At 37.3% G+C, this 26,727-nt stretch overlaps 1 protein-coding gene across 1 annotated transcript in view; it reads right to left on the bottom strand.

Annotated features, from left to right (window-relative positions):
- Positions 1-26,727, bottom strand: part of Tcerg1l (transcription elongation regulator 1 like) — a 199,065-nt gene that overhangs the window by 171,244 nt on the left and 1,094 nt on the right. Inside the window, exons 2-4 of the mRNA XM_010621463.2 lie at positions 26,643-26,724; positions 24,320-24,463; positions 23,406-23,586 (exon numbers count right to left, since the gene is read on the bottom strand). Coding sequence (XP_010619765.2) covers positions 23,406-23,586; positions 24,320-24,463; positions 26,643-26,724 — 407 coding nt within the window. The remainder of the gene's footprint in view (positions 1-23,405; positions 23,587-24,319; positions 24,464-26,642; positions 26,725-26,727) is intronic.

Here is a 26,727-nt window from a genome sequence, read left to right as displayed (position 1 = left end):
GCGACCTGTCCTAGATGTGAGCCACCAGGAAGGCTCTCCACATCCTGGTAAGAACACACATCCATGCACAGCCATGTCTGCACACTCAGGTATCCCTCCCAAGCTCTGGTGTCAAGCCATCCCTGAGGTAGCAGGCTTGGGTTCAACCTGAGAAACACAAAGTAAACCAACAGAAGGGCCCATGATACAGTCGGTGTCCCTGGGGAAAATGCCTGGACTCGGACGGGGACAGCCATTAATGTGCTCCTTTGTGAAGTATTGCACCAGCAGTTGCCACGGTCAGGCCAGCAGAGACCTGAAGAAAGCAGGATGGCTAGAGGAAAGGTATCCCAGGAGTTGGGGGCCACTGCAAAGGCCCCCTGATAGCTACTCAGCTGCTCAGAGGTTTGAGCCCAGGGATTCCTAGGCTCACAACAGTTTCCTCAGTGGTCACCACCTTCCCACCTGTGCAAGGATCTCCTTATCCACATGCAGTTTGAAGAATTGAGATGGAGTATTCCAGTGAGGAACCTTTCCCTGCTCACAGATGCCCAGCAGAGCTGGGTGGCTTTGGGACCAGCCACTTCATCTACTCATGTGCTTCCCTGACCAGGGCTCAGGACTTGACCACAATGCCCAGTCCGTCCTGCCTCCATGTGCCCCTTCATGGGGATACTGGCACCTTTACCAATGGTTCACTCTCTAGGGCTCTGGGGGACTCCCGCTCTCTCCTGCCCCAGAGACATCGCAAGGAAGAAGAGACTGAGGTGGATCCACTGGAACGCAACTGCTTTTATACAGCAAGTGGGTGGCTTGTGGCTGTTCTAAGTTGACATCAACTTTTCTTTGTTTCATGGATTCCAGGTTAATGTAACCTAAAGTCTTCTCTTTGATCTGGGTACCATTAGTGGTATGACATGAATCTATGCAACCAAATGTCACTTTGTCCAAGTCTCCCCTTACTTTGCACCTAAAAAGGCTGGGTTTTCATTGGACCCTCTTGGTGATATGTTCAGTCCTGAGGAATCTAGGTTGAGTAAGGCCCCGAACTTACTCACTGGAATGACATCTATGGGAAAATGTGCTGCACTGAGCATTCAATGCCTCTGCCTCCCTGCCTGCTATGACTCTTTTCCCTCTTTCTTTCACTTTCTCTTGTCTGCCTGTCTCCCACATGCATCAGGGAAATGGCGCTGGAATGACTGGAAGGAATGGAAAATGTGTTTAGAGCTTTAGTGGATCTAGGATGGCACAGACTCCCACAGTAGACCCTATCTAAACCCACATCCTAAGCTCAGTGCTGCCTTTCATTGCTCGGGTCAGCTGTTCTTGTAATCTCACTGGCAACTATGCGGTGATGCTTCTCCTTGAATAATGGGGTGAGACAGTGTGCACCGTTAGCTATTAAGCTACATAAGAAGACATGCAAGTGTGTATATACACATACATGAACTCATGTTCTCCTTCTGTGATTTGTGCAAACAGCCACATTTAGCCATGATGAGGCATCATGAAGGACTCAGGGTGCCACTGGTGAGCTCTGCCACCTGCATCCCAGACATCCAGCACCAGTACCAGCCAGAGGCACCTGCAGTCAGGGAGCTACAGCTATCTACTTGCTCACTCATCACATGAAAAAAAAAGACATTTTGCCACCTGTGGGACCTGTGCAAGCCTGTGGCCACATTTTCCTCTTCTGCCTCCATATTCATATCTTGACCTTTGAGAATCGATCACAGATTTATTGTAAAAAAATCTCTATTCAAGTAGTCACTGTAGTCCTCTGTGAGGATTCGTTTTCTCTTTTTCCTCTAAAGCCTGTACTGATATTTATACGGCCCTTCTTATGATCTACTACTGATAGCCACCTTCCCACTTCTATTGCAAATTCAAAAATCCCATCCTCTGCTTTCCAAGCTTCCTTCAGTCTCCTTTTCAGGGAATGGGCAGGCACTCCTTGAGTGTTCCTCATGGGCCAGGTTTTGCAGCAGTGAATGTGGAGGAATGCCCTGCATTCCCATGCTGCCTAAGAGAATCTACACACATCTCTGTCATGGGCAGTGAACAGAAATGGGCTAATTAGAAAAAAGGAGATTCAAGGTTCATCTCCAATTTTAAAAAATACACTGTATTGAAGATAATGCTTCCTGAAAAGAATGATTATATTTCTTAGAGGAGTGAGCACCATACTGCTTATATGAAAGGCATTAGTACTAATGACAGGGAACAAGAAGGGAATGAGTATAACTTGAGACCACCGTGAAAAGAGTACAGAGCTCCTTTACTGGGAAACACTCACTTTCCTGCTTTTCAAACACAGATCTGCCTCACAGCTAAGGAGGCATAATTTCTAGGGCACCTCTCAAGACTCTATCCTTAGGTCTCTGATACTATATTTATATTTTCATTCTTAATGGACCTTCTGCCAAATTTGTGTAAATTTAAAGGCCTAAAAAGTGTGATCTACTTTTGCCTACCATCTTTACCTCCCAAGTAAACTCCCCAATACAAGGAAAAGCCATCCTTCTGCAAACCCACCTATAGAAAATTTTCCCAAATCTTCAGCTTCCAAAGCACACAAAATAACTAGATACTGAGATCTTAAGCTTTCAAGCTTCTCAGAATTGTATTTTAAATCATATTCTCATGGGTTCATAATTATGGGAAGTTAAACTGACGCTGATGTGTTAGAAGCCAACATAATTTTGTTTAGGATTCTTCATGTGGTTGTTTTGAAAATGCACTGTGGCCAGTGATATATCATAGGCAGAAAGGAGCCGACTCTCAACCAAAGAAACTAACAAAAGCAGCTTAGACCAGATCTCCCCGCTTGAAAAAGTCTCACCAAACGTTTATTAATCTACGTTAGTATAGTAAAGTAGCAACAAAACAAGCATGACTGTGAGACCTACGGAAGCAAAATTTTGCATCTGTTTCATTCACTGCTTTTCCCCCCAGCATATCTACCAGTGCCTAGTATATAGTAGACATGCAGCCCCCATTGTTCGTACTGATTCCTGATTCGATCTTTGTCAAGTCTTTCTTACACTAGGTATTTTCCAGGGCCTTGATATCCAGCAGGAATAGACAGATAGTGCTTTTGCATTCCAGAGCTCATAGTCTTACCTATACACCATTAGTACTGGATTTTCAAAGGAAAGTGATGGTCGGCCAGATGAATATTTTATTTTTATCTAGTATCACTTCTCATAGTTTAATTTTGTGCAGGTCGTGAACCTAACTTTCTGATGAATTAAAGCTCTTGTGACTGCTGCGCCTCAGAGGAAACTACGCACCTGTTTATCTGGCCCTTTGCCCTGCTATCAGACTATATAATTTGAGAATGTATTATTTGAGACAATAATGTATTCTGTGTTGGAAGACTATTTCTTATTATACAATTTAGAGATAAGTGTATATGGACTACAGGACTGACCAGTCTCCTCAGCAGAAACGTCCAAACTGAGTTAGGTTTTCAACAGTGCTACCAGCAAAGCCCCCCGAAGGACTCCTAAATGCAATAAATAACAACTGTGGGTAGTGGCATGGCTAGAGCTATGAAAGGTAGAGATAGTCTCCAAGGATTCCACTTCTCTCCGTGTTCCAAGACTTTTGGTTTAGGCTCACAGGTGGCAGGCAAGACGGGAAGGTCTGCCATAAGGTCTGCAGCAGCCAAGCCCAGGAGCTCAGAACTCGGAGCAAGAGCTCACCTTTTGGGGAATGGGTCTGGCCTTGCATTCCTGGTGGCTATCAGGTCTGCAGGTGCACGGCCTTCGTTGAGGGTCCTGCCAGCCTACCCAGCTGAAGTTCCATATGTGGAAATAGGATGCTAAGCTCGTAATTAAGAAACCTAGATGCATGAAGATGCAAGCCATCATAAGAGTCTGCCAAGCCACACACAGCAAATCTGTATCCAAGACAGGCACATCAAAATTTCATCTGCAGAATATAAAATAAATGTATGTGAAATGTATATTAGAGGAACAAGAATCTAGACACTGTAAGGAATGATGCACTTTGAAAAAGTGCATCATGAATTTCTGGAGATTAAAATCATAACTTTTCAATAAATTTTAGTTTATTTTATCCCATTTCCCCTCCTCAAGCTCCCTCCCCTCCCTATGTGCAAAAGTTTTGTTTCCATTTTTTTCCTTCTATTTTCACTTAATTTCTTGTCCCTTCCTTCCTTTCTCCCTCCTCCTCCCTTTTTCCCCTTCCCATTTGATCACTTTCTTGGCATTTCCCAACATTTATTATACATCTCAGTCCTTATTTTCACATTCAGTTTCTCACACCAGAGAAACAATGCAGTATTTTGTGGTTTTTTGTGTTTGTTTGTTTGTTTGTTTTTGTGGTACTGGGGATTGAACTCGGGTCCTTGCACTTGCAAGGCAGGCCACCGAACCACTGAGCTAAATCCCCGGCCACAATGCAGTATTTAAACATGTGAGTCCAATTTATTTTACTTGAGAGTATGGTCTCAAGGTGCACCCATTTAGCTATATATGTCTGAAGCTCATCCTTCTTTATGGCAGAGTAGTGCTCCACTGTATAAAAAAATCACATCTTTAATCACTCAGTTGACGGGCATAAAGTTTTTTTTGTTTTTTTTTGTTTTTTGTTTTGGTGCCTGCCTGGGATCAAACTCAGGACCGTATGCTTGTGAGCCAGGTGGTGGCACCACTGAGCTAAATCCCCGGCCCAAAATTATAATTTTTATAACGAAAAGTTTGGGGAGTTGAAATAGCAAATTAGACACAGATGAAGGGAGAGTTAATAACTAGAAGAAGATATAGCTTAAAATTATACTAATGACCATAGAGTCAAAGAGATAAATGCCTTGAAAGAAAAGTAAAAGATATGGAATTTGGAATAATGAAGTATAATATATCATTTACCAACATTTCTGAAAAAATATGAAAGAAAAGTAACACCTGAAGGAGGTCCCAGAAATGATGAAGGATGTGAATCCACAAAAGGATAACACGCAGTAAGTTGGATAAAATTTTTTTTGAAGAACCACATCTAGAAACATTATGATGAAATTATAAAACCTAAGGTCAAGGTAAAATCTTTAAAGCAGCCAGAAAAAAAAGGTGGATTCCCTACCAAGAAATACCATTTAGACTGACATAAACTTCCACAGAATGTATTATGTATGTTACTCCGCAATGAATATATTCATTATGTATCACAAAAATATACTAGTAAAAATTTTAAAGAAATTAACAGATACCCTAAAACATTAGGAAAACATTCTCAAAGAGTTGATAAATGATAACTGTCAACAAGAAAAACTATCCTTCAAAAAAACTAGAAAATAAATGTGTATGTTCAGATAAGAAAAACAGAGGTATTTCTATTAGCTGACCTCTATTTAAAGAAATACTAAAGGCTCCTTCTTAGTCACTTTCTCCTTTCTGAGACATGATACCCAACACCTACAACTCAGAAGAACAGAAGTTTATTTTGGCTCACATTGCAGTCACTGGTCAGCTGTCTCCAGGGAGGAAAGCAACAAGGCAGAAGGAAACAGCAAAGGAAAAGATGCTCACAAAATGGCAGCCAGAAAACAGGGAGAGAAGGGAGGAGTCTAGAAGGGACATATACTCTTCCAGGTCATGCCCCTAGGGACCAGGCTCTTTTGACCAGACCCCACTTCCTAGCAGCAAGTCAGCCATATTGCCCCTGTGACTCAATCACCTTCTTTAAGGACCCCTATGAGTGCGTGAGGCCTTTGGGGGACACAAATCATAATAGGATAAAAATGATACTAGAAGGATCATCTTAGAAAATTAAACATTCAACCAGTATAGAATAGCAATAAAGATAATTTTTCAAAGAGTACATAATGAAAAATAAAAACATCTAAGGAAAAAATTGAGAAAAATGGATGTCATTACCAAATCAATGATATGTGTTCTTGAGTTGTTTAGTGGGGTATGAGCATAGTAAGATGATATTTAAACTAGATTTTTACAATTAAAAATTATGGTACAAATTTTAAACATACTTTTAAATGACAATTAAGAAATTACAGAAATAAGACAATAAAATTTTAAAAGGAAAAATTAACCCAAAAAGATAAGAAATGAGAAAGGGATAAAACATGATAGGAAATGTTGAAGTGTAAAACTAAGGAGGTAATAACAAGCTCAACTGATCAATATTCATAAAAAATGTAAAATGACTAATTAAAAGTCAGATTGCTAATTGGAAAAAAAAAACAAACACTTAAACTCTAAGCACATAACACAGAAAAACTGACTGCAACTACATAGAAAAAAATGTATTCACAGCAGAGGAAGGATATAAACAGGATTTCTCTGCAGCAGGCAACCATATGATGAAAAAAGTAAAAGTCACCAAAAATTATAAAATTCAAGATATGAATGAAATTGATGAAATAATGTCAAAAATTGATAAAACCATAAGCAAAATTTGAGATATCAGACACCATACTACATTATAACCCTCAGCCTACTTTCCTCAAATATTTTCAAAAGAAGAACTATAGTTTAACGGCATAATAATCAAGTCTGTTCAAATGGACACATAGAAAACCTTGCTTCTAACATTAAAAGATACACATCCTAAATAACCACCCATGGGACAGTTATGAAAGCTAATAATATATCAAGCCATGAAACAAATCTATAGACTTTAAAAGAATGGCTGTTACAGGGGCAATCTATATGATCATAATTTTTAAACTGCAAATTAATAACAAAAGGAAAACCATGTATCACTATAAGTCAGAAAATTAAACAGAAGTTTCTTGAAAAGCCCGTCAGATATAAACTTACAATGAAGAATTTAAATGTATACATATATAACAAGGTTATCATAAAAACAGCAAATTTTAAAATTATCAAAAGTAGTGAAAAGATGATAGAGAACAATTATGCAAATATATAACTAAAGGATTTAGAGGAAACAATACTGAAGCTATCCCAAGAAAATGGAGTGAAATACAGACGAGAGCAGAAATCAGTAAGGTTGAAACACACAGAGCAAATATTTTTATAGTCTGAAAGTTATTTCTTTAAAGAAATAATAAAATGAACAAACTTCCATGTAAAACAAGTCAATTTTATATGATGAAATACAAGCGATCCTTTTCATTTTAAATGATCACTGCTAATGTAGTATATCAAAAGGGTATTTCAGTATCACACAGTCTTATACCAAAGACAATGTGCAAACTTTGATGCATATATGAATTCTAAAATATATAATATTGTAAAACTTCCAAAGAATTCAAAAGGAAAGGGCCACTTCCCAATTCATTCTATGAAGACAGCATACTTGTCATACTTAGGTACAGCAGAAGGAAAAAAGCAGAGCATTTTCACACACATGCATATTAAAGATCATAAACAAATAGGATTAGCACTGTATATAAAGGTATTTCATCACTAAGAACCTGCATTTATCCAACAAATACAGTGATTTAACATTATGCCATGTTTAAATGGCATGTAACAAAATAACCAATTGCAGAGAAATGTGATTATCTTCACAGAAAAAGAGAAAACAGTGAAAAGACTCGGCATTAACTTATGGTAACCAAAAACGACCTTCAGAAAACGAGGCTGGGAGGAATTCGCAAAGCTAATGAAGGATAGTTAATAAAATCTATAATGTGTATCGTTGCTAATGGAAAGTATCAGGACCATCTCCTTAAAAATTAAAATAGCACAACGCCTATGTCATTAACACAGATACTGCTCTTAAGACTCCTGTATTCCGGAGAGGTAAAAATAAATTTTAAAAATTTAAATGAAAAACTGCAAAGGAGGAAAGAAAGAAGAGAAGTCTTTCCTCTGAATATCAGCACTTCAATGGTTCCTGCACGGTGGCCTTCAAATGTCCTTTAAGACAGGGGAAATACTTTGACGACCTTGGCTAAGAAGTATTTAATATGTCTGGTAAATTGTTATAAAGAAAGGATGCTAAATTCTTAGGAATATTTATGCAGAAGTAAATGTTTGGAAATAGTTTCCCATGGTGTATTGATAATAAGAAAGATATAATTAGATTTTTTAAATATCTTAGAGGTGAAATAAGCTATATTTTACTATCATAGAGAAACATACATTGAAATATTAAGGCAGAGTAAAACACGAAACTGGTTACAAGGCAATGTCATGCATGATAACAGAATTGGAGGGAAGTATGTATATCCCATTGCAGTGATGGTCAGAGCCCAAACTGGCCACCAGAAGCTTCTAAGTCTCCAAAGGCCCACTTGTTATTTTTAAATCAAACTCAAGTTTATCTCCCTCTGAGATGTCTTTTTCTATAAGATGTCTTTATCTCCTATCTCTCTACATAAAATTGGAAATGGAATGATTTCTCTATTTGTCCTATGACTTGAGAAATGTTCAGGACGAGCCCGCCAATTGCTTGAGACACTGATGCGAAGGAGGAGGTGTAGAGTCACAGATTTATTTCCTGAAAGTCAGTGTTAAGCCATGACTAGGAATAATTAATTAGCTCTTAGATCACGTTTTACTCTCCCATACCCTCTGGGAATATATCATAACCACATGGAGGCACTCCTGGAGACCCGACCAAGCCCCTGGGATGGATGTTCAGTGGAGATGCTCACTTCACAGGAAGGCAAAGGTGTGTGTGGACCCTAGGATGTGCCCTCCATTCCACGATCAATGGGGTTATTTTCCACAGATGAAGTCAAAGACTACTCCCAAGGTTCTAGAAGATGCCTGATACTGTGACTATAAAATTCATTTCAGAATGAGGCTTTAATTTGCAGATATAATTAGTTAAAATAAGGGTGGGCCCTAAGTCCAAAGACTGATGACTTTATAAGATAAAGAGGAAAAACACAGAGATACCTGCAGAGAAGGTATCTGTGAAGACACAGATTAGAGCTATGTGTCTACAAGCCCAGAAATGCCAAGGACTTCAAGAACCACAGAAGCCAGAAGGGAGTTGAGACAGATCTCCTTCCTAATCTCCAGGGGAAACTACTCCTGCTGAGGCCTTGATTGCAGTCTTCCAGCCCTCAGCACTATGCCAGAATACATTTCCGGGACTTAAACTACTTGTTTGTGGTATTTAGTTATGACAGTCCTAGCAAACAATTAAGTACATCCAAAACTGATACACAATTTCTAAACTCAGTTACAGAACTTAGAAAGTTCTTCCTGTTTCCTGGAATAACATCATAAAAATAAACAGAATACTTAGAAAGAGTAAAATAGCTGAATTACAAAAAAAAAAAAAAAAAAAAAAAAAAAAAAAAAAAAAAAAAAAAAAAAAAAAAAAAAAAAAAAAAAAAAAAAAAAATCAAGCAATCCCGAATACGGCCACTCCTCCTTGGAACAGATGATCAAGACTCCACTATCTCTGGGCAAGCTGATGAGAGTCTCCAGCAGCAGTTGGATTTTCCCATTTTCAGTGGCATGAATAAGAAAAGAAGCATTGTCAAGTATTTATGGCATTTTTCTGATTATAAAAGTAATTCCATGAAAATGGACAATGAAGATATTGTAAAGTCTGAAAGGAAAGCACTCCCCAGTCCCAGCATCTAGACATAATCACTATCGCATTTTGGTGTATGGTGTTCGGCCTCTCTCTCTCTCTCTCTCTCTCTCTCTCCCTCCCTCCTTCCCTCCCTGTGTCAGTGTACATGTATGTTGTGGTGTGTGTGCCCAGGAAGTGTACATGCTCTCAAAATTTAGCTTCTACCACTCAAAGTTTGTAACCCACTTCTAAAAACACCAGTAAAACAAAACAAGATATTTACTTCTGTCACTAAATAATATTCTAGATGTGACTTTCTTAAGAGTTGATCTGATTTTTTTCAATAATAATCTACTTCTACAAGTCACACTGCATGACCCATTACCCATGACTCCTGAGAGCACAGAGGACTGAACGCCTCCTCTGCTGCATTAGGCCAGATATGGAGCACAGCCCGTATTTTGTGGAGGTCTGTGTTCACTCAATACTAGGACACTACATTCAGTAGTTTACATGTGCATTCTGGGAAAGACAGCCTATTTCATCATGATCATTAATTCGTATGAGTCATTTGCTTATGTCTATCTTTATCATAGCCTTAGAATAAATTGTCCTATATAGCAATTCTTTTAAAACTTACTACATTGATCCATATGTAGATTACTACATAAGCACCATATTTTAAAAAAAAACTGATGTAACTATAAAACAGTAAGTCAAACCCACCAGATTTATATATTTATATAAGCTCTGTCAATCACACGCATACATTCCATCAGCAGCATTTCTAAAGGACTTTCTCCCACTTGAAAAATGTGATGTGACTGGAACCACATCATAACCAGGAACTGACTTGGGAAGAAATAATATCCTCACAATGTGCCCTTTCTTAGCCAAAGCCCCAGTGAGCATCTCTACTGTGAAAATACTATTTCCTTAGAGTCTCACAGTTCTTTTTGTTTGGGTTCATAGTAAAGATCGGGATTCATATACCTTGGTAGCTGTTCCCAGGTATTTGGGGCAGTTTTTCACATTATGTGAATAGAATGTTCCCACATTTATGTGTAAGTAACTGCTGATATGAAGGATATAGGCCGTGTGTGCTACACCTATATTTTATCAATCCATTTTGTGGAACAGTTGTTTTAATTAATTCTGAGTTTTTAAATTGACTATAATTAGTTTTCAAAATATAAATGTTTCTGCAGGTAGTATTGCAGGTTTCTGTTTCGTTTCTTGTTAAAATAACTACAACTTCCTGAAAACTCTTAAAGTCAGGTGATGAAAAACAATCTGAGGCTGGGAACGCCAACATTGCTGTGATGTGGGAGCTTTGGGTCACTCTTCTGCACCAGCTTCCCTTCACCTTTTGGTTTCTTAACTTTTGGCGTGGAATTGATATTTTATCAAACAATCCATTTTCATACAGTCTATTGACATGGTTTTTTTCTTATGAAACACAAAGATATGATGCATTATGAATGTGTTATTATGACAGTTTTGTGACCATGAAATGTCCTCCACTACTAAACTGGGACATTCTCAATACTTTTAGAATTTTTATAGCTATTTTTATAATTAAGATTTGTCTATGTAATTTATCCATTTCTAATTTTTTGCATTTTTGCAGAAAATAGTGACAAAGCTGGTAACCAACTTCCTAATGTGTATATCAGTTTCACCACTTTCTATGTTCTGAAACAATCTCTATATCATGAGAAGATTCTCCTTGGAATTTGGGTGATTTTCCTAATAATATTGCAGACTCAAGTTCAGATGGAACTCAGGGCCAGCAGAAAGGAACAGGATGAGGTCACTGAGCTCCTGACCAGTCACAAGAGTCCAGGAGACTTAGAGAGGTTCATGCACCTGCCCCACGTGGGTTCAAGTTGAACAGCTCTGTGTCCCAGAAAAGTTTAGCTAATTAAAGAAATACAGTATCAAGCAGAGATAATGTTAATGTGTTTCTTTTCATCAGGTAATTTGTTTTTGTGTCCACAGGAGGTTTTTAAACAATTTATTGTTTTAAATATGACTGCCATTTTTTATCATTTACTTCTTCATATTTTGCTTTGCTTCCTCCAATTTTTCAGTGACTTGACTTGAAAGCTAATTTATGTTGACCCTATACATACATATTTCAGTATTTAATATCATCATTCCAGGATTTAGATTTCCCCGTTAGTGTTATATGGCTACTTATTAATTACAATATATTCACTTCTTGTCTGGCAATCTTATAAAGGGCATATTTTTATAATTTCAATTTTTGCATCATTCATTTATCTTTCAGTAGTCTAACTTCAAGGTTGGTGAATGTTTCTTTATCATCCATCACTATTTTTCAGTTCAGTTATACTCTGGTGTATAAGTAAAAACTATGGAATCATTTTTTGTGATTTCTTGAGGTGCTTTATCATGTTATGTAGATCACACTTTTAATTTTTTAATATTTTTTCTTTCCTGTTCTTTTTCTTTAATTTTGTTATAAAAGCTTTACTTTCTATAAAAACAGAGAGGATGCTGTCATGAGATCATGTTTCTATCACCTACCTCCCACAATCACCAGCTCAGCCCAGCCTTCTTTCATTGTTATACCTACACCTGGATTATTTTGAAGTAAAACCATCTTTCTGTGCCGAAGAAGACATCTCTAAAACATAGGAAATATTAAAACTGTTACTATAGAATTCTAACTCCTACAAGTTAATTTTAATTCCTTAAACCTATTAAATATATGGTCAGTGTTTGGATTCCTCTAATTGTCTCCGTATTTTTTATTTGTTATATTCATGGGGATCAAATAAAATCCCCATGCTTTTTTACATGAGCTTTCAAGTCCTTTTTTAAACAGTTGGGTGAATTCATGTGCAATATACACTTTAATAAGTTGTCTTTTTAGGTTTACAGTTTTCTGAATTTAACAAAACACAGAGGCTTGTAAGCCTGTCCAGAGTCAAATCCCATACTGTCCCCTCTGCTCTTTGCAGTAGAGAGCCTCCTCCCATCTGTAAACACCTCAAACAACTAATATATGGCCTGTTCCTTAAAATTCTTCTTTTCCTAGATTTGCCAGGTGGGATCATATATAGTGTAATATTTGATTCTGGGTTCTTTCACATAGCACGATGCTTTGGGGAATTCATTCACGTTGCTGCATTTGTCATAAGTTCATGCCTTTTCTGTGCCACTGTCCATTATTTGGATACATTCAAGTTGATCCATTCACAGCTAATGTTGCTTAGGAACAAAAACATTATAAACAAGTATATGGTATTTGTGGACTTGTATCTTTTATTTCTCTTGGTTAGTACATAAGAGTGAGATTGCTATGTGGTAAGGGCACGTAGATGACAAACTGAGAGCTAATTTACAACATGATCACCGCTTTACATCCCCATCAGCTGTTCTGGAAGTGTCAGCTGTCTATCAATTTCCAGTTTTAATCATAGCCACTATAAGAGAGGTATAGGGAATCTCATAGTGAATTTAATTTACACCTCCTAATGACATATGATATTGAGGGTATTTTTATATGCTTATTTGCAATCTATGTTTTAGCTGTTGATATGTGTGGTCCTATATTTTTTGTCAATTTTGTTGGGTTATTTGTTTTTTTTATAATCGACTTCTGAGAGTTCTTTGTATAAGCCAAAGGTTAACTTTTTATCAGGTCTATGTTTTATGAATCTGTTCTCCCATTGTGTGCCTTTCTACTAAATGTGTTTTGAAAGAGCAACAGCTCTTCATTTTGATGGAGTCCAGCTTATCAATGTGATTTCTTTTACAGTCTATGCCTTTGATGTCATATCTAAGAAATCTTTACCCAACCTAAGATCACAAATTTTTATGTGTTTTTCAGAATTAATAATAGTTTTATTTTATAAGTAGGTCTATAATCTATTTGAGTTAATTTTTGTGTATGGTATTGGTACAAGGTATTGGTCAAGGTTTGTTTGTTTATTTGGAAGATAGATGTTCAGTTGCTCAGGCCATTTGTTGGAAAGAAAGCATTTACTCTATTCAATTTTCTTTACACCTCTGTCATAAATCAATCGCCCACCTGTGTGTATCCCTCCTTCTGGATGGCCAGCACCTGTACTCTGTTGATCTCTATTCCTCTACTTCTGTCAAGTGCACGAATGTCTGATCCTGTTACTCTGTTGTGAACATTCACATCAATTATGTACGAGTCTGCTGTGTTTGTCTGTTCTGTTGTTTTGTCAACACTGGAGTGGCTATTCCCCTTCTACAAGCAATTACTGAATTCTCTTATCAATTTCTATGAAACTGGGACTTTGCTCAGGGTTGCCTGAACTATCATCTTAAATATTATGAGTTGTCTATTCTGTGATTTAAAAATCTTTCTTATATTCATGTCTTCTTTACTTTTTCTCACCAATATTTTGTGGGTTTTAGAGATTTGTCAGTCTCTTAAATATTGTATGCTTTGTGCTTTTTTAATTATGCTGATATTTTATTTCATATCCCAACTGTTCATCAGAAGTAATATATGGATGTTACTGGATTTTGTACATTGACCTTGCATCCTACAGTCCTGCTAAATAACTTACTAAAACTAGTACTGGTAGCTTTCAGTAGACTTTTTAAGATAATCTAAACAGGCAATCATTTTGTCTGCATATACAGATGGTTTCATTTCTCCCCTCCAATCTGTATTATTTCCTTTCTTCTTTACTTACTTTCTTCCTTCCTTTCTATTCTCTTTTTGCCTTGTTGCATTGCTAACGGTTTCTAGTGCCATGCTGTATGGAAGTGTTCAAGACACATCTTGGAGAAAAGCTTTCACTGTTACATACAATGCTAGCTGTAGCTCTTTCATAGCTGTCTTCTGAACACCTGAGGTCACTCTGTGTGATTCTTAGTTGTATTAAAAGTGGGATTTTTAAATTATCTTTTACTATGAAGGGTGTTGAGTTTGACAAAAACATTTTCTAAATCTATTAAAATGATCTTATTTTCTTCTTTGTTCTTTTAATAAATAACATCAACTGAGTTTCTAATAATGAATCAGCACTGCATTCCAAGAGGGGAAAAATCACTGGGCATAATATATTATCGAGTTTATATATTGCTAGATCTGGCCTGTTATGATGTTGAACACTTTTGCAGCTGTGTTCAGGAAGTATATTGGCTGCTACTGTCTCCTTGTAATATCTATGGGGCTTTTGTGTTAGAGGAATTCTGACGTCAGAAAACTGGAGAATGTCATTCCTTCTTTCATTCTCTGAGTAAGTTTACTTAAATTTGTGTATTACTTCTCCCGAAAATATTTGGTGAAACTCAGCAGTGAAACTGTCAGGACCTGAAGTTTTCTGTTAGGAAAGGCATACACAATATTGAAAGATTTATGCAATAAACTCAATGTTTTAAATAGACATACTGTAGTGGTAGTGCTAGTCTATTCCTTATTTAGTGGGCATTGGCAGCTTGTGACTTACAAAGAATGTATCTACTTCATTAAAGATACTGAATTTACCATCAAAAAGTAGTTTCCAATATCTCCTATTATATTTTATTAGTATTTACCATAATGCCCCCTTTTTATTCCTGACATTAGTCATCTGTGCAATTGTTCCTTTTTATTCAATATAGATAGGAGTTTATTAATTGCATTGATCTTTCTAAAAATTCAGCTTTGGGTTTCATTGATTTTCTATATATTTTTATGTCTTTAATTTCTTTGATATCGGCTCTTATCTTTTTTACTTCCTTCGGGTTCTTTTGGTTGAAGTGATTCTCCTTTTCCCAGTTTCTTAAGATGAAACAGAGATAATTGATTTGAGATTTTTCTTCTTTTATACAGGCATCTTCATGCAATGAATTTCCATCTCAGCCTGGCTTTAGCTATGTCCCACAAGACTTTTTTACATTGATTTTCATTTTCATTCAAATCAAAACATTTTCTAATTTACTGTTTCACTGACCTAAATGTTGAGAGTATTTCATCCCATGTTCATACAGTTGAAACATCTTGTTTCTGTATTTTTTTAGTGATCTACTCAATTCTACTATGATCAGAAAACAAAAGGTGTATTCTTCTGATCATTCCAAATCTATTAGTGCATGTTAGAATCCAGAATACATGATTAATGCACGTTCTGTGTGCCTACAAAAGCATGTTATGTATTGTGAGGTAGAGGTTTACAGACATCTGCGTGGTCAGGCTGGTGGACAGAATCCTGTACGTTCTCCAAATGCTGATATTCTGCTTTCATGCTGCTCAGCTGCTGAGATGCGAGTACTGAAATCACTTAATTGTGTCTTTGTCCATGTTATTTCCCCGTTCTATCAGGTTTGCTTCGTGTATTTTGAAGCTCTCTTATGAGAACTGCTATATTTTCTTTCTTACTTTTTTATTTTTATTTTATTTTATTTTTTTAGTACCAGGAATTGAACTCAGGGACTTGTACTTGCCAGGCAGACCCAGCAGTGCTTAGGTACATCCCCAGCCCTTATGTTTTCTTAGAAAGATACATAGATAGATATATAGATATAGATAGATAGATAGATAGAGATATGTAGGTTTATATAGATACTTCTAAGTATAAATACACAGTGAATACAAATGATTAGTCCTTTTTTTCATTCATTAGTTTTATTGGTATATTTTAGGTATACAATATGCTAATGCTCATTATTGGGAATTTGTATCTTTACATAATATATCTTGGTTCTTATACTTTTCCCCATTCCCCTATCTTCCCTTCAACCCTTCCACCCTTCCTTATTTACAAAGACTTTGCTTCTATTTCTTCCTTTTCTAATTATTCTCTTCCCTTCTTTCCTGTCCCCTACACTTCCAACTTCCCCTTCCCCTTTGGAGCACTTCTTCCTATTTCACATTATCTATTATACATTCTAATCTGTATTCACACTTTCATTTTCTCACACTAGAGAAGCTATTTGGTATTTACACACGTGGGTCCTATTTATTTCACTTAAGAGCATGGCCTCAATGTGCATTCATTTAGTCATACATGTCTCTAGCTTCTCATTTTTTATGGCTGAGTAGTACTCCATTTTCTTTATCCAGTCTCCAGTTGATGGGCAATAGGGCTGTTTCCAGGTTTTATCTATTACAAGTTGTGCTGCTATGAACGTGGGTTTACATGTATCACTGTGGCATGATTATTTTAATTCTTGGTAGGGGGTATCACAATCCCCACCTTGAAGCTATACTACAAAGCTGCTGTGATATAAACAGCATGGTACTGGCAAAGAAACAGACAGGAGGACCAGTGGAACAAATTAAAAGATATAGAAACAACTCCAGACACACACAGCCACCTCATCTTTGACAAAGGAGCCAAACATCCTCACTGGAGGAAAGACAGCCTCTTTAATAAAGGGTGCTAGAAATACTGGGTTTCAACTTGTCACAGATTAAAACTAAACCTATTATCTCTCACCATGCACTAAACTAAAATAGAAATGGATTAAGGATCTAAATATTAAAACAGAAACACTAAACCAGCTGGAAGAGAGGTTAGGTAGAATTCTGGAAGACATTGGCATAGGAAAAGATTTAACAAAACCTCAGTCACACATGATCTAGCACAAAGAATCAACAAGTGGGATCTCTTCTTATTAAAATGCTTCCACACAGCAAGAGAACCCAGCAACAGTGTGAAGAGACAATCCACAATGTAGGAAAAAAATGTTACTAGCTGTTCCTAGACAAAGGTCTGCTTTCTGGAAAATATTAACAATTTTTAAAAATCAAACCTCCCAAATATAAAGACCCAATCCAAAAATGGGAATCTGAAATGAACAGACATTTCTCAAAGAAGTCGAAATAGCAAATACACGTATGAAAAATGTTCTACATCACTGGTTACTCGAGAGATGCAAATGAAAACCCTAAGGTTCCACCTCACCCCAGAAAGAATGGCTGCTATCAAGAAATCAACCAATGAGCCAGCTGTGGTGACACACACCTGTAATCCCAGCACTCAGGAGGCTGAGGCAGGAAGATCACTGTGAGCTCGAGACCAGCCTAGCCTACATAGCGAGTTCCAGGTCAGTCTCAACTACATAGTGAGACCCTGTCTCAACCCCTCCCCGCAAAGAAAGAAATCAACCAATAACAAATGCTGGCCCAGCTGTGGTGAAAAAGGAACCGTTGCTCCACTGCTGGGGGGAGTGCAGACTGGTGCAACCACTGTGGAAATCATTACAGAGATACCTCAAAGAACTAGGATTATAGGTCCCATTTGACCCAGCCATCTCTCTGCTGGGTATCTTCCTTATTTTTTCTTGATAAGTTTTTTTTCTTGCATATTTTCTAGTCATTTGGTATCTTTGCTTTATCCCCGGTACTACTTTCTGTTTTGCCAAACAACAATACTGCCAGTTCAACTCTCTCTCTCTTTTGCGTGTGTGTGTGTGTGTGTGTGTGTGTGTGTGTGTGTGTGTGTCTTCCCCTTGCTTTTACTGGTGTCTTCTCTGAATCCTCATCTTAAAAGTGAGTTTTTGTATTACATATCTGGGGCTGAAAATCTGAAAAGCTCTGGCAGTTAAGCAGGGAGTTTAACCACATTTAAGTTACAACATTTAAGTCTGTCATTTTATACTCTGTTGCTGTGCCATCTGTGATCTTTTGTTCACTTTTTCTGCCTACTTTTGCGTTTCGTTGAATATGTGTTATAATTCTGTTTTACCTCTCTATTTTCTGTTATTTATTGGTTTACCTTTTCACAATTTTTAAATGTGTGCTCCATGTTTCACTATATCTGTGTATAAAAGCATTTTCCTTGGATTGCAATACCAATTCTATATTAGAAAATTAATAGATATTACTTATCAAAGAACAAAGAATTTATATAAGGAATTATGCATAAAACATGTAAGTGAAAAGCATGTCTTTATATATATTAAAAAGGAACCTTTATCGAAATTCATCTTCAACATTACTATACTACTTAATGTACAGTAGAAGAGTCTTACAATTTTATGCTTCTAATTCCTCCCTCAAATCCTATGTGAAAATATTGACATTTTGACTTTAAATGTGCTGTATCATTATTCTTTGTTCTTTATGCAGTAATTTTCAAAACAACTAAAAATGAGGGAAAAAAAACTATTTTGCCCCCTCTATTGCTCTTTATTGTCTTACGCAGAAGTAAGTTTCTCTGCGCTGTGATATTATATCTTACTGATATGCTTCTTCATAATTTCTTCAGCTGCAGATCTCCTGGGCAATTTAGTCTTTTCAGCTTTAGTTTGGGACGGTATTTCACCTTGGATTCTGAGAAGCAAGTTTTCATGGTTTAATTTCTGTACTGAGAGATTTGTATCTCAGTACTTTAAACATATGACATCACTGTCTTTCGGCTTGTGTACAGTCTCATGATAAAACTTGTCTTCTGTCTTCAAGATTTGTTTTTTGTCTTTGAATCACAAATTTGAATACGAGTATTGAGTTTCAACCTGTTTTTTGTTTTTGCTACTTTTCAGTGTTTTGGGGTTTGCTATTTTTAAGTTCCTTGGATCTGCAGTTGGACAGCATTCATTCTTTTGCATCACCTTCTGTCATTATCTCTTCAAATATTTTTCCTGTCATATTTTCTCTCTCCTCCTGCAACTTCAGCTTTGTGTATGCTAAAGCATTTGATATTATCTCACAAAGCTGAGGAAGAATCCTTCATTTCTTCACTTATCTTCTCTTGGACATACAATTATAGTAACTTATTGATTCTTACCTTGGCTATGTCCCATCCACTCATACATCCACAAATGTCATTTTCATCTCTGATACCATTTTATTTTTCTAATGTTTTAATTTGAACGTCTACATTTTCATTTCTCTAATGAAATTCTCAGTGTATGCACTCATGTCACCCTCCTTTCATCAGATGTGTAACGCACTAATCAGTTACATTAAAGTCCCTAATACAGTGCACCCTGGGCTGAGGAAGTCAATTCATTCAAGAGGGCTGGTTGTAACTCAAGTTGGTCAACTGAAGGCTCAGACTCCTCTACCCAGCCTTCAAAATCTTGCAACTGCCTAATTTTGTATGCTTGGATTTTTCAGATCATTTTAAGTGCTCCCTGCCTTCTTGGGAGCTCTTTTGCTTTCTGGAGGAAATTCATACTTTCTAGGAAGAGCAAGATTAACTTAAAATCCCACAGCACTCCTGGCCTGAAACTGACCCACGCAGGCCTAAAACTGGCCCACAGCACTGTTCCCAGCACCTACTTCTTCTCATTACCTCCCCGGGTTTAGGCACAGCTACCCACCTGCAATTAACTGCCATACAATGTTTCTCATGGTTTTGTACCTTTGAACATTCTGCTCCCTTGCCTTGGAATCCATTCTCTGCTCCTTACCCTGAGGCCGTCTCTGAAGATGCCCTCCCGAGGCTCCCTGAAGACACTCCAAGATCACTTTGCAAGGCATCATGAGTCTGGTCTACTGACTGGTTTGTTCCCCACCAGCCTGGGAACTCTTCAACAGCGCTGTTATGGACTGGGTATTTCTGATCCCCCAGATTCACACATGGAAGCTCCTATAACTCAAGGCAATGGCTTTAAAATGTGGGGATAGGAAATGAAGCCATGAATGGGAAGCCCCCGTGATGGGACTGGTGCTTTATAAGAGGACCCAGAGAGCTGCTTTGTTCCTTCTGTCATGCAAGGACACAGCAAGAAGGCAGCCTGCTACAGTCCCAGCATGATCTCATCAGATCGCAACTATGTGGCACCCTGCTCTCCAGCTTCCAGCCTGGAGAAATAATGTCTGCTATTCAAACCACCCAGGCAATGTTTGTCTTTTGTCATTATTATGGCAGCCTGAGCCGAACAAGACAATAGCCTCGGATATACCAGAGCCTGCAAAAGAGCATGCTTAATGAATAAGGAAAAAGTGAACATTAACTAGAAGTTTCTATAATTGAAAGTGACCAACAGGCCTTTGATAGATCAAGAATAATGACAGGTGACCAATATCATCACTGCCATCACAGATGAGGCCAATATGTACAAAAACTGAAGCCCTTTGTGACACTAAATTTTAGATGGTTTTCATTCATGTTGTGTTCATTTTATCTGTGCCCCTGTACCTTACAGTTGATTCTTAAAAAGTGGAGAGGATGCAATATTAATCTGAGTCTCGAAGGTCACTCCGCAAGGCTCTCCATAGTGACTTTTAACTCAGTTCATCCAACAGCCTATTTACTCCAACCTGCTTGCTGTGTGTGCACCAGCTGATTTCATGGCATAAACTGCCACTATCTGTAAAATGACTGCATATTTTAAAAGTACTTAAAGAACACTTATTGCCCAAAAATTACTCTCTAAGAAAACAAACTGAGCTTAGATCACAAGGCCTGTTTAAAATGAAGGGTTTCGACTTATTTTTAAATCTCTGTGGGAATTCTAATTATACTTCGTTGATTAATTTAAATGGAATCAATAAAATATATCTGATTTTAAGGCCACTTACTTCTGAATATAAGAATATATAACAAGATTGATCAATGTAATATACTAACTATATAATATACTTATCATTATACATTTTATATTTATCGCATTCACACAACTGTATGCATTTATAAATGTATAACGTTATAATATAAATTAAATATATACGCTTATCAATTTATAAGAGGATACAAAAATAATAGCAATTCTAATGACAATGTATCTGAAAATTTCCATGCAAATGTTTTAATAAACTTGTAATTTGTAGTTACTTAAACCATAATTTCCATGAGGTATTTTAATTTTATATGTGTGTGCAGTACTGGAAATTAAACCCTAGGCCTTTCACCAAGCAACACTTCTAGCCTTTTTTAATGTTATGTTATATTTTGAAACAGGGTCTTACTAAGTTGCTAACTTGCCCTGACTGAGCTCCAACCTCTAATCCTCTCATCTCAGCCTCCCCATATTTTTATCTGTCCTGGAGTTTGCCTTCCACCTGTACTTTCCTCTCTTTTGGCTTTTTATTAAAAAGTTAATATTACACAAACAACCCATTAAATATATTCTTTGGGCTAAGGAACATTCAAAACATGCTTTCTAGAGCTAGATAATTTTTAAGAATGCAGAAATTTATCAAAAAATTGAAATTTTAGTGAAGAAATTCAAAAACTCCTAACAAAACAAATGAACTTGATTAAATTACTTTGGAGACAGGTACATTTCTCCCCAAAAGATAAGTAAAACTGCATTAGTTTCATTTGTAACCCATAAGTCAAAAAACAGAAAAGAGAAAAAGCACAGATTTGACAAGTGGTAGACAAGACCAGAATGAAGGGTAATTCTAATATTTATCATATTTGTGAAAAACATCTTTTAAAGTAGATTGGTCAAAATGTCAAAAGTTAATCATTGGATATTTTCTAAACAAAGTATTATACATTTGCTACATAACAGTAAGTAAACAACATCCCTATGATTTAAAAATCTATAATAAATTTCCATGATCTGCTCCAATTAAATGGATATTTTCATGTTCACAGAATGAATTTCCAATGAGCTGGGAAAGGACTATATCATATTTAGTGATGGCCTGGGAGGAAGAAGCTTCATTCAAAGACTTGCTTAAATTAGGTGAACTGCTTTTACTATTTTTTAAAAACTAAACTTGCTGACCCTTTTGGTGACAGTGTTTGCCAATGCATCAGAAAACCGAAATATTATTCTTTCATGTACTAAAAAACTTACCCAAAGCCATGTCATCTTGGCATAATACATGCCACTGAAGCATCTTTTATCTCTACCAACTTAAATAGGAAACATGATCATCTTGGTGTAAAATGTTTATAAATATAAACATGTGCGATGCTTGATCAGATTTCAGTCAATCAGTAATGCACAATTACAAGAATAGAAGACAAGTTTCAGTCAAGAATCATTAAGGCCTGTGAGAAACATACATAGTTAGGTTGTTCTTCCTAACCTATTGCTAAAAAATGACTTACAGCAAATTGAAATAAATAGGTAAGCAAACAGAGGAAAAATAAATATATCTCTCCTAGACTAGCACTGCATTATCCAGAGGAACACATCCTTATTACTAAATTTCAGAGACACATATTGAGATAAGCTTGGTAGGTAGGAAATTACAGGAAGATAATATAATTCTAAAGTCATAAAATATTCCATAATGGAAGGGACCGCAAGACAATTTTGGCACCGGCAGCATTTGCTTTTATAATATGATCATATGTTAAGGTGATTTTAAAAATCAATTTAAAAATTCATAAGATGATTTTATTCTCCTGTTATGATACAGGTTTATTATACAATCTTTCATCCAGGGATTGTTTCATGCGAATCTGTTCCAGGACAAATGTTCTTTCAGATCACTAGAATCTAAAGACAGAACTTGGGCCCGGGATTTAGCTCAGTGGTTTGGTGGCCTGCCTTGCAAGCGCAAGGACTAGAGTTCAATTCCCGGTACCAAAAAAAATTTAAAAAAATAAAAAAATAAAGACAGAACTTGATCCATCTTCCAACCAGGGCATTTATAGCCCATCTCCACCATCATCCCCAACACAAAGGCAAAATTCACAGAACTCATACATGTGCCCCTGTCCTGCAGACCAGCAAGTATGCTCGCCTGCTATCTCATCTCAGGAAAATAACATTTTTAAATAAGTGGACTGATCAATTAGTGTCCCTATAAAGGTATCAACAGAAAACAATCCAAGTCTATATAGAGAGCACCACAAATACAATTCTGTGCAAATCTCTCAACCATCTCATCTCAAAAACAGCTCTATAGTCTTACCAAATAAAGTGGATGACTACCCCAGCTTCATTTACAAATAAATTCGTAACATGGATTAAATGATAAGAGACTTTACCAGAAGCACTATGTCATTAAAGTGACACATAGATTTTAATACTAAACTATGATAAAGACAAACAAATATTGCCACTGTTATTTGGGCACCAACCTGGTGTAGGCTGAGGTGCTAACACCATGGTGGGAAGAGGCCTGGATGCAGGTGCTGGTCTGGACAGAGACAAAGCTACTTGATTTGCCAGGACATGAGGCTTTTCAAGCCCATGAAAAAGTCTTGACTCCTCAGGATGTATCCACGTTGAATCCAGAGCAAAGGAATTATTAAAAAAGATCTGTCCAAAAACAATGCAAGCATAACATTTAAGGAGAGGCACATAATAAAAGCTACATACATATATATGTTGTCTTATGTTGGTCAGATATTGGGCATTCTGCTACTGAATACTCTTGAAATGGACTGAGGTAAAATTTGAAGAAATGGGCTCTGACATCAATTATCTCTTAACTGAAGTCCCCAGGACTAGCCTTTGAATACTGACCTAGGCACTTTGGCTCCACAGCCAGTTTATGCAGTAAAGGGCCATCCAAATGAAGTCATTACTTCATTTGTTGAAGAACAAGTCAACCTATTACTCAGTCTTTAGTTTTCAGCTCAGCAGAATACCATCAGTAAATTTGAATTCAAAAGTCAAATCAAGCCATCAGGAAGTTGAAAACTCACAACAATAAGAGCAAAGCATTGGATAATGGTTAAGGCTTGATTTCTCTCAATGGTTATAGATTTTACAATTGAAACATTTAAAAAAAAATAGATTATGATTCAGAAATTGGAAATCTTACATTTTTCTATGGAATCCAGGTATTTTTAACTAAAACAAAATGTCCCTCTCTTCTGCTGATGTTTTTGAACAGGTCAATCTAATTCCAAGACGATTTCTTTCTATTCCTACATGGCCAATTTATTACAATTAGAAAATATATGGTGTTTTCTGTTGATATGATAATACCCAACATCTTTAAATAATTAAAAGTCCACTTATCCAATTAAAACATTTGCACTTGTACCTTGCAATTAGGCATCCTTTTATCTATCCAACTCTTCCCAACAGGAGGTGGCAGAGAAGTGCAGACATGTGGGAAAATGGGCACCAGCTCCACAGTGGAAGAGGGGGACAGTCCTATCGACGGAGAATGGCCACCAAATAGCCACTACGGCACACAAAAAAAGACGGGAGTTCTCATTAGCCCAAGTCAATCAACTCTACTTCTACCAAAAGAGACTGGAATAATTGCTTAAAAAAAAAATAATCCTAACAGATGTTTTGCAAATGGGAATGGGACCAAGAAATGAAGAGAGGGGGAGGAGAGAGGAAAGGTATATAAAAAGAACTGAGGTGTTATGTATATGCACCAACTCCCCATGATGAATGTCATCACTATATGCTGCAATATGTATTGATTAAAAATAAAAATAATTTTTAAAATGGTACAAAAAGAAAAAGGAAATATATATATATACATATATATATATATTTGATTCAAAAAATTTTTCTTTCCCCAGTCAAGAAAAACTATAAACATTTACAAATCAAAGAGAAATGTATGAAAAGTTTTCACATCAGAATTATCACAAAGCATTACCAATACTGCATTCTTCAACAGAGAAAAGGAACTAAGCACCAAACCATGAGGATACAGTGAGAAAGAGGTTTCTTCTCTGAGATAATGAGAAACCACCATGGAAAGGAGAAATACTGGATATTCCTTTCAAATCCCTCAACTGGTTTCATAAACAAGCACAGAGCTAAAGTTCATGGCACCCCTTTCAAATTGATTGATTTATCATTTTTAGAAACCTTTAACTAATATTTTCTAAATACAAATAGCTAAGGAGTTAAGAGTCAAAGTTTCCCCAGGCTCATCAATACAAATAGATTCTACAGCAAAGACAATGTGAGCCACATAACTGGAGATCCTACTGAAAGGAATAAAAGGGCAAACATAGAACGAGGCAGCCAATGTAGGAGACGGGCTCCTCAATTAAAATCGACTCCTCATCAAGGCAGAAGGAGTAAGATGCATTGTTCAATAAGCATAGAACACATCAGTATCTATTGTTTAAAAATCATAATGCTGTTTTATTTCCTAGTCTGTGAAAATACTTTTCTGCTTCTAAATATTGTTACTTAAAAGTGGGTAGCACAAAAATATTTAGGTAATTAACAGGAAGTTTTTCTGGATTTTTCTTTTCAAATTTATACCACGAAAACTGCAGTTTTCTTTACAGAAAAAAAAAAAATGTAGTTCCTTGACGTTATATACCTCTAGTGGTAGCACTCTGATATAACAACCTTTCAAAATATGGGAAAAGCTACCAGCGTTTATCGAATAAAACCTAATGTGAACTGCATCACATATCAAAATACGATATCCAGTACCGCATATGTGACGTGTCATTAAGTCTAAAGACCAAGGCAGGAGTCTAACGATGTCTCTTAGAAAAGCTCACGAGACAATATTAGAATGAAATTAATTAAAAGGTGCATTCTGACGATGCTCATTTAAATATGTTAATGAGGCCAATCCTTGGAATAAAATGAATGGTATTCCCTGATTTCAATGCATCTGCATAATTAGATAGCCAACAATAGGTCTTGCCAAAGTCAACCTGCCTTGTGCTGTTGCACCCTTAATCAAAGGTACAGTCACTTTTTCTTTCAGATTCCAGGCTTTAAATGCCAAACTCTTCTAAAGTGGAATAGTCATTAGCGAATTTGGTGGACCCAGGCAGGCCTAGGACAGGAGGGAAAATCGTCGGTAGCATTTCTCAGTATTAAAGGCAGGGTTTCCCTGCTGCTTTCCATTGGCTCGAATTCTCTTAAGCATTTTCCTGAGTCTATTTGAAAGGGGGAGAAACCAGATGAGAATCAGAAATAGCTATTGATTCCCAGCTTGCTTTTCAAGTCTGGCAGAGGCTGTAAAAGTATTAACTTCGAGACGATGTCAGCCACCGCACGCGGCTGCAACGCTCGGCTCCAGTGTCAGCTACTTGGGCGCAGCGCTCCGCACAGCGACCCTGGCGGGGGCGAAAGTTGTGGCCAGGCTGCTCCAACTCTGGCCTGGGGTGCGCGTCCCCAGACGGCTCTGTCCAGAGACCCAGAAGATATACTGCAAGAACTGCCGAGAGGCAAAGCGGGACGTCGAAGCACGAACTTTCTTGCAGATACATGCTACCAAGCTGCGCCCTGGTGGGCTGGGGACGCGAGGACACCGGGGGAGGAAGGGGCAGGGACCCGAGGACCAAAGCCACCCTACGCCAGGCAAGGGCAGCGCCCTGGGACAAGAGGGAGCCGGCGACCAGAGGCAGGGCTGGGGCCGGGGACGTTACCTGTCCGTGGAGCAGGGGGTAGTGGTGCACGGCGGCGTGGTCTGGCGCAGAGGGCAGAGGCAGCAGCGGTAGCAAGGGCTCGCTC

This window comes from Fukomys damarensis, unplaced genomic scaffold (genome assembly GCF_012274545.1).
Source record: "Fukomys damarensis isolate Sample0158 unplaced genomic scaffold, DMR_v1.0_HiC HiC_scaffold_8, whole genome shotgun sequence".
NCBI classification, from domain to species: domain Eukaryota; kingdom Metazoa; phylum Chordata; class Mammalia; order Rodentia; family Bathyergidae; genus Fukomys; species Fukomys damarensis.
Note: the sequence above shows the minus strand (reverse complement) of the source record. Positions and strands in the feature narration are given on the sequence as shown.